Source organism: Chiloscyllium punctatum, chromosome 30, assembly GCF_047496795.1.
Source record: "Chiloscyllium punctatum isolate Juve2018m chromosome 30, sChiPun1.3, whole genome shotgun sequence".
NCBI lineage: Eukaryota > Metazoa > Chordata > Chondrichthyes > Orectolobiformes > Hemiscylliidae > Chiloscyllium > Chiloscyllium punctatum.
Window position 1 is genome coordinate 49429046 of NC_092768.1, and position 13110 is coordinate 49442155.

A 13110-nucleotide genomic window follows, 5' to 3' on the forward strand; every position below is an offset into this window, starting at 1 on the left:
GACAAATTTCATGGCGTTTCCACTCAATGATAGGGAAACACGTCGAAATTCCCTCATGAATGCTGACGAATCTCCATCGCAGGGAGTTGTGCAAAATCCTTGAAATTAGTTGGAGAATTTGTGGAATGCGGTTGATAGTGGGCAAACAATGAACCGTGTCACAGAACAAAGAAAACAAGGAATTCTAGTCATCTTTTTCACCACGTACAACTTGGCTGCTTTTCATTTCGCTGCCCTTCTCTTCAAGGACAGCAGAAGCCGCTTCAATTTAATGTGGAACAGACAAGGTGCAGTCAGCGACCGGCTTTGTGTGAAAGAAACATACTCAAATGTTATTCCAATCTTTGGTCTATTACAGTGAAAATACTCGCACCCTCTATTTAAATGTAATGAATCCCAAACAAGAGAATAAACGGAGTTGACTCTTTGTCCGAATGCTGGAAGTAATTTCAATGTTGTAGCAGTTGGCTGACCCCAAGGGAGATGCCTCTCAATTATAAATAACCGGTTTCTCTTCATCTCTCATTTCACGTTCAGTGAGCAGCGACAAGAGACACCGTCACTTCTCAGACAGAATGAGAGTTCCTCTGGTCTCTTATCCATTTTCTATACTACCGCCAGTTTTTAAGGCGATAATGGTGTACTATCCGATTATCGCGATTGTCGGAATTCCCGGTAAGTGATTATATTCAGCCAGTAAGTGCATAAATGAGGGATATCGTTATTTTTGCTCGAATCTCAGACCCTCTCCCTTTCGTGTTTACCTTAGACGAATCCAAAAGCAGAAATTCAACCTGTTTCTCACCTTCTCTCCTGGTCACTGCCAGTTTATGTGTTGCCTTTTGAATGCATTTCTGCAGCTCTCCAGCAAAGACTGCAGAGTCTTTATGTCTTTTCGAGTTTGCACAATGTCTCAATCTGTCTTTTATTCCGGTGTCTTCATCATCAGTGCAGTTGAGAGCCAAGCACATTGTTGTGGTTATGGAGTTACATGTCGGCAGATTTCCTTCTGTGAACAACATTAGTGAGGTTTTACCGCGATATTGATTTCATGGTCGTTAGTAGATTCAATTTCCATTGACCAGTGGCGGTTTTCTAACCAGCCTTCGCTGGAACATTAGGAGATTTTCCTGGATTAGCGGTTTACCAACAACATCATGAGGCCATCGTCTATTATCAGTTACCTTTTCTCCCATCCAGTGGGAACTCTGTTCTGTTCAGGTGTTGGGAGACAATTGATCTCAGTTCCCTCCCTGCCTTCCTTCAGCCGGACTGGAAAGAGTCGTAGTTCCAGACACTGAGATATCCTTTTCAACAATGCTGCATCGGTCTGCAAAAGCACTCCAGGCTTTGTCTCCAGGTGGGACTCCAGGTTCTGCTTCCATTATCCGGATTTTACGCAGAATGTCATTTCATTGATCAATGCAATGCCGAATTCTCATTCCTTTCCATTCGGCGGTCACAGTTTTTGTTGGATATCCTGGTTGTATTGTGATAACAGAAACATGTTCTGACCGCTCGGTGTTATTTTGCTCCCAATAACATCAACCTAACTTACCCTCATCGCCTTTTTAACTGGAGTGTATTTTTCAGTATATTCCACCCCTATCCCATCCACAATTAATCGATTTTGTATCTGACCCGCAGGTTCTGCCCAATCACTGACCCTGGATCTGAACTCTGCTGTTTCGAAGTTCCCTGTGTACGTGTGTTTTCTGTTCCAACTGTTTTATATCTAACCTTCCATTTGTCCCCGTCTCATTCCTCACTCTTTCATCTGTTCCTGACATTACCTTCCGCTCTTAATGAATAGTAAACATTTCCATCACACCAACCTGTAACTTGTTTCTGAGTGACTCCTTTTTTCCTTTCAAATTGACAAAGGAATGTGAGAGTCAAGTTTACGAAACCAATGGATTTTCACTCGGACTGTCTCGAACTCCCAAAATCTCATCTCCGTTTGCAAACTGAAGTCTCAGATTAAATGGAAATTGTCTTTCTCGCCAGATATTTAAGTCTGTCAGATTGTATTTGGATATATGGTTAAAGTACAAAACTCCAAAAAAATTGGCGTTTGTGCCCAACATTCTGTGAAATCCGTTTAAAGTTTGTGTAACGTTATAACAGGGTCAGTTGTGAGGTCTTCATGTCCCACTCGCTCTCACTAACCTCAGCCCAACGATCCCATTTGAAAATTCTAATGTTTTAGTTCGGGTTTCCCTGAGTAAATAAGGTTAATGGTCTGCTTATTACAGTATCCTGCACCAAGTGCCTATCATTTCTCAGAGAAAAATGGGGATTAATTTACCGTCTATCGGTTTGCCATATCCAGATATCCAAGCGGTTCTTCCTGTTCTCGGTAACGGATTCGAAACCAAATTTACTCTGTGATTTCGGGTTTCCTCTGTCACTGCTCTTGTCTTGTTTCCGTAAATGTCTTTATTATTTCTGAACCATTCTCGTTCCCGATTCTCCCTCAACATCAGAACTGTAAATTTAATCCACAAACATTTGTTGCCGTTGCACCAACTGACAACATCACCATCGCCCCTCCCAACCGACCCTTACGTTGTTCAACCTGCTAAAATGATGCACTCTTCGAGTCCTTTGGAGTTTCTGTTGTTATACCTTCCATTTCAATACATCACACGAGAACCTGGAATTGATCATTTGGTACAGTGCGCTGTGATCCGGTGTAAATTTATTTTAATTATTTTCCGTTGACAATGTAGTGAGATTCTGTCAACTTATATTGCAGTGGTTATCTGCCTACTTTTGTGATAGTATTCACAGAGAGATTGCTACAGAGGTAAAGGAGGACAGATTACAGCTGTTAGGTTGTCACAGGCTGCGTTGACTTATCTGGACAGCGGGTTTGGAGAGGGCGGAGAGACACAGTGTTAAGGGTAGATTTTGGCTCGGAATGATTCCCGGTCTTATTCTGAGCAATACATGATATTGCCATCAGGAGGATGCACACTCTTTATACAAAACAAAGAATTACGGGCGCCTGAGATTTGAAACAAAAGCAGAAACTTATCACATCTGGCAGCATCTGTGGAGGAAAGCAGAGTGAACATTTGGAGTCTGGTAATTCTTCAATTAATATTTTCCCAATACCGCGTCATTTTATTCGTGAATGGGATGTGGGCTTTATTGGCTGGGCTAGCATTTAATAACCAACTGCTGTTGTCAGAATGAAGGTGGTGTTTAGCTGCTATCTCGAACCGCTGCAGTCCATCTTTGAAGTTTGATGCACTAATTTGTTTGTGTGCAAGTTGTATTTTGTCACAGTGACACTGAACGAACGCTGACATATTTCCAACTCGGGAACAGTAAGTAGCTGGGTTCTGGTGGGGGAGAGGGCGGTGCGAGGTGGGGTGAGATGATGCAGGGTACGGAAACTTGCAAGTTGTGGTATTCCCATGTACCAGCAGGTCTTCTGTTTCTAGATGGTAATGTTTGTCCAGTCTGAGGAGCCTTGGTGATTTTCTGCAATTCATCTTGTACATGGCACACAATGTAACTCCTGAATCTTGGTGGTGGAAGACTGAGGATTTGAGGTCAACCAAATTGGCTGCATTTACTTGGATGGTGCCAAGATTCTTGCCGGAAATCTTCGCCAAGAGCTCTGCAACTTAACTGTGAGAATAGGAAAGAAGTTCTCATAGAGAAATGCCCGTGAAGATAAACCCTTCAAATTGAATAACTGGCAATAAATTGATGGGTTGACGTTGAGTGATGCAATTTGGAGGCAGCAACACAGAAGCCTCAGACTTTGCAACTGTACAACCACTTTAGTATTCTTAAAGCTGGCCTGAATAAGATTGACGGCTACTGATTGGACACACCCAATGACAAAAACATTGTAGCACAGTACAATTAGTCAACCAAGTTGTGATATGGGATGGGGTGAAGGGTAAGGAAAACAAATACAGCAGTTGGAGGGGACAGTATAGTAAGGGGATTGACATTGTTCTATGCAGCAGATTGTGACTCCACTGTTTGCCCATTGCAAAAGTTCAAGCACCTGCTCAGAGCTGGGAAGGATCAATCATGTAGGAGTGCTGTGGGTGGAAATTAACCAGGTCAGGACCAACAACATAGTGATTTTGAGGAAAGGGAATCTGCACAGTCAACATGAAGAGCTCAGTTTCAAATTAAGAATCATAACTTGAAAGGTAGTAACATCTCGATTCTTTCCTGAGCAACAAGGAATTTTGCACAATACGCTATATTTCATGGTTCACTTACCAGATCTGAGGAAAGTACAGGGTGTATACGACTGCATTCTATCGTGTTACTGTTGCTCTTCTCCAGCCTCGAGTAATAATCACTTGACTGTGAGTATGAACTGAAAACTCGAAACATTTTCCCTGACAGGTAACTTAGTCGCAAACTGTGGTCCTGTTACAAACACAGCCATTTTGCCATGTACTTCTTTGTCATTTCTCAGAAAAATGCTTCACAGTTGCTTTCTTTCTCAATAACATCAGTACATTGAATAATTCTCTTTTTTTCCTTAAGGTTCCTTGCTTGCTTCCTTATAATTATTAAGCTCATTATCCTGCAGTTCATTTTCTGATTAAGCTAACTGGCTACCAATTGCCTGGCAGCGCCAGAGAGTCTACATCACACATTTCGTTTGCAGAAGAACAGCAGCAGCTCCGACAGTTGGTTTTTCAGTAAGAATCCCACTGGGATAATACCGTGCTCCTCAGTAAAGGTTTGTGTTTTGATTTAGAACATCGAACATAGAAAATAGAACATAGAAAAATACAGCACAGTACAGGCCCTTTGGCCCTCAATGTTGTGCCAATCCAAGCCCACCTAACCTACACTAGCCCACTATCCTCCATATGTCTATCCAATGCCCTTTTAAACGCCCATAAAGAGGGAGAGTCCACCACTGCTACTGGCAGGGCATTCCATGAATTCACGACTCGCTGAGTAAAGAATCTACCCCTAACATCTGTCCTATACCTACCACCCCTTAATTTAAAGCTGTGCCCCCTCGTAATAACTGACTCCATACGTGGAAAAAGGTTCTCATGGTCAACCCTATCTAAATCCCTAATCATCTTGTACACCTCTATCAAGTCACCCCTAAACCTTCTTTTCTCCAATGAAAACAGCCCCAAGTGCCTCAGCCTTTCCTCATACGATCTTCCTACCATACCAGGCAACATCCTGGTAAAACTCCTCTGCACCCATTCCAGTACCTCCACATCCTTCCTATAGTATGGCGACTAAAACTGCATACGATACGCCAGATGCGGCTGCATCAGAGTCTTATACAACTGCACCATGACGTCAGGACTCCGGAACTCAATTCCTCTACCAATAAAAGCCATTACGCCATATGCCTTCTTCACAGCACTATTTACCTGGGTGGCAACTTTCAGAGATCTGTGTACATGGACACCAAGATCCCTCTGCTCATCCACACTACCAAGTATCCGACCATTAGCCCAGTACCCCATCTTCTTGTTACTCTTACCAAAGTGAATCACTTCACACTTACTCACATTGAACTCCATTTGCCACCTTTCTGCCCAGCTCTGCAGCCTATCTATGTCCCGCTGTAACTTGCCACATCCTTCCTCACTGTCAACAACTCCTCCGACTTTTGTATCATTCGCAAACTTGCTCACCCAACCTTCTAGCCCCTCCTCCAGGTCATTTATAAAATGACAAACAGCAATGGTCCCAAAACAGATCCTTGCGGAACACTGCTAGTAACTGCACTCCAAGATGAACCTTCACCATCAACTACTACCCTCTGTCTTCTTCCAGCCAGCCAATTCCTAATCCAAACCTCCAACTCACCCTCAATGCCATACCTCCGTATTTTTTGCAGTAGCCTACCATGGGGAACCTTATCAAACACCTTACTAAAATCCATATGCACCACATCTACCGCTTTACCCTCGTCCACCTCCTTAGACCCCTTCTCAAAGAATTCAATAAAGTTTGTGAGGCACGACCTGCCCTTCACAAAACCATGCTGACTATCCTTGATCACATTATTCCTATCCAGATTTACATAAATCCTATCCCTTACAATTCTCTCTAAGACTTTGCCCACAACAGAAGTGAGACTCACCGGCCTATAGTTTCTAGGGTTATCCCTACTCCCCTTCTTGAACAAGGGAACCACATTTGCTATCCTCCAGTCTTCTGGCACTATTCCTGTAGACAACGAGGACATAAAAATCAAGGCCAATGGCTCTGCAATCTCCTCCCATGCTTCCCAGAGAATCCTAGGATAAATGCCATCAGGCCCAGGGGACTTATCTATTTTCATCCTTTCCAGAATTTCCAACACCTCTTCCCTACATACTTCAAAGCCATCCATTCTAATTAATTGTGACTCAATATTCACATCGGCAACAATGTCCTGTTCCGGAGTGAATTCTGATGAAAAGTATTCATTCAGTGTCTCCCCAATCTCTTCAGCCTCCACACGCAACTTCCCACTACTATCCTTGACTGGACCTATTCCTACCTTAGTCATTCTTTTATTCCTGACATACCTATAAAAAGCCTTTGGGTTTTCCGTAATCCTACCAACCAACGACTTTTCATGTCCCCTCCTTGATGCTCTTAGCTCTCTCTTTAGATCCTTCCCGGCTACCTTATAACTCTCAATCGCCCCAATTGAACCTTCACGCCTCATCTTTACATGCCGCCGTCTTCCCTTTAACAAGGGAATCCAATTCCTTATTAAACCATGTCTCCCTCACAAGACCCTTTCCTCCCTGCCTGACTGGTACGTACTTATCAAGGACACCCAATAGCTGCTCCTTGAACAAGCTCCACATATCGATTGCGCCCTTCCCTTGAAGCCTACTTTTCCAAGCCACGCATCCTAAGTCATGCCTCACCGCATCAAAATTTCCCTGCCCCCAGCTATAAGTCTTGCCCTGCAGTGCACACTTATCCCTCTCCATAACTAGACTAAAAGTCACCGAATTGTGGTCACTATCCCCAAAGTGCTCACCCACCTCCCAGAACCAAATCCAGTATGGCCTCACCTCTTGTTTGCCTGTCTACATATTGTGTCAGGAAATCCTCCTGCACACATTGGACATACACCGACCCATCTAACGTACTCGAGCTATAGCTTTCCCAGTCAATATCTGGAAAGTTAAAGTCCTCCATAACAACCACCCTATTACTTTCACTCTTCTCCTGAATAATCCTCGCAATCCTTTCTTCTACATCTCTAGGACTATTAGGAGGCCTGTAGAAAACTTCTTACAAGGTGTCCTCACGTTTCCTATGTCTAACCTCAGCCCAAACTACCTCAGATGGCGAGTCTTCATCCATCATCCTTTCCACCGCTGTAATACTATCTTGGACAAGCAATGCCACACCTCCCCCTCTTTTACCCCCACCTCTGACCCTACTAAAACATTTAAACCCTGGGACCTGCAACAGCCAAGCCTGTCCCTGTTCTACCCATGTCTCTGTAATAGCTACAACATCGAAATCCCAGGTACCAACCCATGCTGCAAGTTCACCTACCTTATTTCGTATACTTCTCGCATTGAAGTATACACACTTCAAGCCACCTTCCTGTTTACAAGCACCCTCCTTCGAGATTGATGCCATGTTCCTAACCTCCCTACACTCCAGGTCCTGCACCCTAAAGCTACAGTCTAGGTTCCCATGCCCCTGCAGAGTTAGTTTAAACCCCCCCAAAGAGCACTAGCAAACCTCCCCCTCAGGTTCAGGTGTAGACCATCCTGTTTATGGAGGTCCCACCTTCCCCAGAAAGAACAGTTATTCAGATACCAGAATCCCTCCCTCCTGCACAATCCCTGTAGCCACACATTTAACTGCTCTCTCTCCCTATTCCTCGACACTCTATCACGTGGCACAGGTAACAAACCAGAGACAACAACTCTGTTTGTTCTAACTCTGAGCTTCCAACCTAGCTCCCTGAAAGCCTGCCTAACATCCTCATCCCTCTTCCTACCTATGTCGTTGGTGCCAATGTGGACCACGACTTCGGGCTGCTCCCCCTCCCATTTAAGGACCCGGAAAACACAATCAGATACATCACGTACCCTTGCATCTGGGAGGCAACATACCAAACGTGAGTCTCTCTCGCCAAACAAAACCGCCTATCTGTGCCCCGAACTATCGAGTCCCCAATAACTATTGCTCTGCTGTTCTCCACCCTTTCTTTATTTCTTTATTTCAAACTGCTACATCAAAATGTTATTTTGATTTGCTTTCAATTGCACTGTTTTCTAGTGGCATACAAAGCCAGATACAATGGTCAGAAACAGAACTGAATTACAGTTCACCAAAACAAGTGCAAAAGTCACTGGTTCGTTATAATTTAATGGGTAATTTCTGTTTTTTGTTTGCTATCGTTTAACAGCCAACGTGATAACTATTGTGATCCTGTCGCAGGGAAAATGTGGTCTCTCCAGATGTATCTCTCACTACCTGATAACAATGGCATCTTCGGATTTACTGGTTCTTATCGCTGACGTCGTATTTGTTCGGATCAGTGATTGCTACTTCCCAACTACCTTCCTGTTTAACACTCCTGTTTGTTCTTTTATCTACATGTTAGCTCGTACAGCCACCGACCTTTCTGTCTGGTTAACAATCGCTTTCACTTTTGATCGTTTCATTGGCACTTCCTGCCAGAAGTTGAGGCTCAGGTATTGCACCAAGAAAACGGCAGCAGTGGTTACAGGAACTGTCTGTCTATTGTTCTGTTCTAAAAACATTCCCTTCTGCTTTGCATTTGCACCAAATTTTACAGTCAACAACATCGGTATGGGTTGCAATTTTAAATTGGAATTTTACACTGAAGCTGCATGGGTCGCATATACCTGGATTGACCGCACTTTAACTCCACTGCTTCCAACATTCTTGATCTTGCTGCTCAATGTGCTGACTGTGGGATACATTTTAACAGTCAGTAGAATCCGCAAGAGGCTGAGGGGGAGTAAGTATGATGTGGATCAGAATGATCCAGAGTTGGAGAAGCGAAGAAAATCCATGATCTTACTCTTTGCTGTTTCCGGAAATTTCCTACTCTTATGGATAACGTATATCATAGTTTTCGTCCTGTATCAAGCGACAAATTATTATTATGCAAATAGTTGGAATGACCCAATGCTGATCGCGGATGTTACCAGCTTTATGCTCCTTCATTTGGGCACCTGCACAAACACTTTTATTTATGCAGTGATCCAAACAAAATTCAGAGAGGAACTGAAAATTTGGATTAAACATCCACTCGAAATAAAACTATGGAAGCGTTGCGTCCATGGACGAATAGAATGGGAAATAGGGATTCCATTCCGTCAGCATGACCAAATTTGGCTGGAGGCGGGGTGGTGGCGGAGGAGGGGAAAAGGCGGAGTCCTTACATTATCAAAATAAAGTAACATGACTGAAAGCTCAGAAACACTCAGGAATCTCACTTCAAGTATGGCAGGTAATATAAAACATTACTGATTTACTGATTAAACTGGAATTAATCAATAAGTGAATAAAGTATCAGTGGTTAGGGACAGATCATAGTGTTTGGCCAAAATAAGAGTTTTGTATTCGAATGCAGGGTGCATAATAAATTAAGCGAACTGATGGCACAAATTCAAATTGGTAATTATGATACAGACGTGGACGTAGGATGGTCTGGGTTGGGGCAGAAATACGTCAGTTTGCAGGATATATAGAACTGGCAAGGAGAATCGCGGAGGTCATTTGAAATAATATTACTTTAACGGTGAGGAAGGATATATGAGGGATGAACATTCAATGGTGATCATTGGTTGGGACTGAGGAATCAAAAAGGATCTAAAACTCTCAAAGGTGTTGTGTATAGACCTCTTTGTAGCAGTTCTGAAGTGTTGTTACTTAAATACAGATATTCAGTAATTTTAGCAAAACCATTATTGGAGCTCTTCACCTTAAACATGGATTGGGTGTGGCAGATTGAGAATTTCTGAAGTGTACCCGGAATAGTTTCCTCCAGCAATATATCCTGGATGCAACAAGTGGATAGGCAATATTGGATTTAGTGATGGGTAATGAATCGGATTTCATCAGTACTGTATATATTCATGTGAAAGTCGACCCCTAAGTTTTAGCCAAAAAGTCTGGAAATTTTCGTGTATCTCATATAAAAGTCAACCTCCGTTCTTCACAGATAACTGATCCAAATTTGTGAGTCAAGGTATTATCCCCTACATAAATGTTACCATGATGAAATTATTTTTTCCAGTTAGTTTGCTAGTTTGAAGAAAAAAAACTGAAGCAACAGTAGACGAGAGAAAACGGAGGAAAATGGAAGAATTTGGTGCAAATGTTTTGGACGCATCAGGTCAGAGTGACGTGACAACTTCCCTTAGGGTTTTTTAAAATTATTTAGAGATTATTTGGGCCTCTGCTGATGACACGGCATTTTGGACTGTAGTACGAATTTCAGTCCCTTAAAAGAAATATCCTTGTAACAGTGGACCCCAAAATTTAACATTAAAATGTCGTCTACAAAATTCGACTTTTACACAAGCATATACTGGGTAACCAAAATATGAGTGAACGTTTATCAAATCGTAATCATGTCATGACGAGTACAAAGTAACGTTTCAAAGCAACAAACATGAATCAGCTGCTGGAGATTTAGATTTGGGAAAGGATGAGCGTAACAAGATGAGATATACAGTACACTTTCCACAGTAAACTGGGAAAATCTGTTCAAGGGTGAAATAACTCAACACCAGTGGAGGATGTTTAAGACAACACAAAACCAGTTCATACACCTGAGAAGAAAGCCTTGACTTCACATACGAAATAACAGCCATTGCTGTCACAGAATCTCTGATCCTATAAAACAAAGGACACTGACAGTTAGAGAGCTAAGGAACTGCTTAATCTAAGAGAAAAGCCTTACATAAATAGAAGTAATAGCACACATCCTGCTGACTGCGAAAAATACAAAGGCCAGCAAATGCCACAAAGCAACTTATAACAGTTCAACGAGGGATTATGAAAATAATTCCCTCAAAATCAATGTGAAAAAATTATGATTATATGAAGAGAAAGCGGATGGTCAGCTCCAATGATGGCACAATGAAACTAACAGCGGTGATCAGACTTTACAGTTGGAGACTGAGGGTCTTGGTTGGCAGTGGCTTGTTAATCGGGCTGAATGCCTGTGACCTGCGTTGATCACTGGAATTGGCACCGGATTCACTTTTGTTCATCATGCAGATAAATTGTTTGGATGAGAATATTGGAGACATGGTTAGTAAGTTTGCGGGTGACATTAATATTGGTGGTATAGTTGACAGTGAAGAAGATTATCTAAGATTGCAAATAGATCTTGATCAATTGAGACAATGGGCTGAGGTGTGGCAGGCGGAGTTTAATTTTGACAAACGGGTGGTATTGCATTTTGGTAAAACAAATAAATGCTGAACTTACACAATTAAAGGTAGTTCACTGTGCAGTGTTGTAGAACAGTGAAACCTTTTCAATAATTCATTGAAATTTGTGCCACAGGTAAACACAGTATTTAAAGAGGCGTGTAGTACGCTTTCCTTCATTGCTCATACCTTTGAGTACAGCAGCCGGTGTGTTTTTCTCATGTTTCAGAGGATCTGGCGAGGCCTCTTCTGAGCATTATAGGACAGATATTATTAAACTGGGAAGGTTCCAAAAAAAAGTTTTACCAAAATGTTGCCAGGAATGGCGGATTTTAGCTATAAAAATAAACTGGATAGGCTGGGACGTTTTGCTTTGGAGCATAGGAAGTTGAGTTTAGACCTTATACAGGTTTATAAAATGATGAGATACTAAGAGAAAATTCCCCTCAGGTGTGTCAGTTCAAAACTAGAGGGCAAATTCTTAAGGAGAGAGGACAAAGATTTAAAAGGACATGAGGGGCAACAGAGAGTGATTAGAGTGTGAACAGAGAACACAGAACAGTAGAGCATGGCACAGGCCCTTCGGCCCTCGATGTTATGCCTGCCTTCTATCCTATTTTACAATCAGACGAACTTACATATCCTTCATTGTACTAATTTCCATGTGCCTATCCAAGAATTGCTTAAATGTCCCTAATGTATCTGACTCTACTACCAACTGCTCTCTGAATAAAGACGTTACTTCTGACATCTCCCCTAAACCTTCCTCCAATTACCTTAAAATTATGCGCCCTCATGATAGATATTTCCGCAATGGGAAAAAGTCTCAGGCTTGCCACACTTTCTATGCCTCTCAACATCTTGTACACCTCTTTCAAGTCTGCTCTCATCCTTCTTCGCTCCAATCAGAAAAGTTCTAGCTCCCTTTCTTCATAAGACACGCCCTCCAGTCCAGGCAGCATTGTGGTAAAACTCCTCTGTAACCTCTATAAAGCTTCCACATCTTTCCTATAGTAAGGTGAACACAATTTTCAAGTATAGTCTAACCAGGACACTATATAGCTGCAGAATAACGGCTCATAAAATCAATCCCTCTGCGAATGAAAACCTTTTTAACAGCTATATCAACCTCAGTGGCAACATTGAGGAACCTATGGATATGGACCCCAAGATCCTACTTTCCCTCCACACTGCCAAGAATCTTGCCTTTAACCTTGCATTCTTCATTCTGCATTCAAATTTCCAAAATGAATCACTTCACACTTTTGCAGGTTGAACTCCATCTGCCACTTATCAGCCCAGCTCTGCATCCTGTCAATGTCTCATTGTAACCTACAACAGCCCTCTACATTATCCACCATTCCACCAACCTGTGGGTCAATAGGAAACTTACTAACCCACCCTTCCACTTCCTCATCCAAGTCATTCATAAAAAATCACAAAGACCAGAGATCGCACAACCAATCCCTGAGGAACACCACTGGTCACCGAACTCCAGGCTGAATACTTTCCATCTACCACCACCCTCTGTCTTCGATGGGTCAGCCACTTCTGTATCCAGACAGACAGGTTTCCATGCATCTTATGCCTCATTATTTTCTCAATGAGTCTCCCATGGAGAACCTTATCAAATGCCTTGCTAAAATCCATGTACACTACATCCAGTGCTCTCCCTTCATCAATGTGTTGTGTCATATCTTCAAATAAT

The 13110-nt window shown here is 42.5% G+C and overlaps 1 protein-coding gene across 1 annotated transcript; it reads left to right on the plus strand.

The window, feature by feature from the left end:
• The first annotated feature begins 635 nt into the window (after positions 1-635).
• On the plus strand, positions 636-9414 carry LOC140455600 (probable G-protein coupled receptor 139). The gene is made up of 2 exons (XM_072550514.1): positions 636-675; positions 8396-9414. The coding sequence occupies exons 1-2, from the start codon at positions 636-638 to the stop codon at positions 9412-9414; spliced, it is 1059 nt and encodes a 352-aa protein (XP_072406615.1).
• Positions 9415-13110: the final 3696 nt, after the last annotated feature.

Bases quoted from the DNA above. Each gene is read 5' to 3' on its own strand.
- LOC140455600 (XM_072550514.1), top strand. From the start codon at position 636: ATGGTGTACTATCCGATTATCGCGATTGTCGGAATTCCCG. The intron at 676-8,395 runs GTAAGTGATTAT...ATCGTTTAACAG, and splicing joins CGCGATTGTCGGAATTCCCG to CCAACGTGATAACTATTGTG.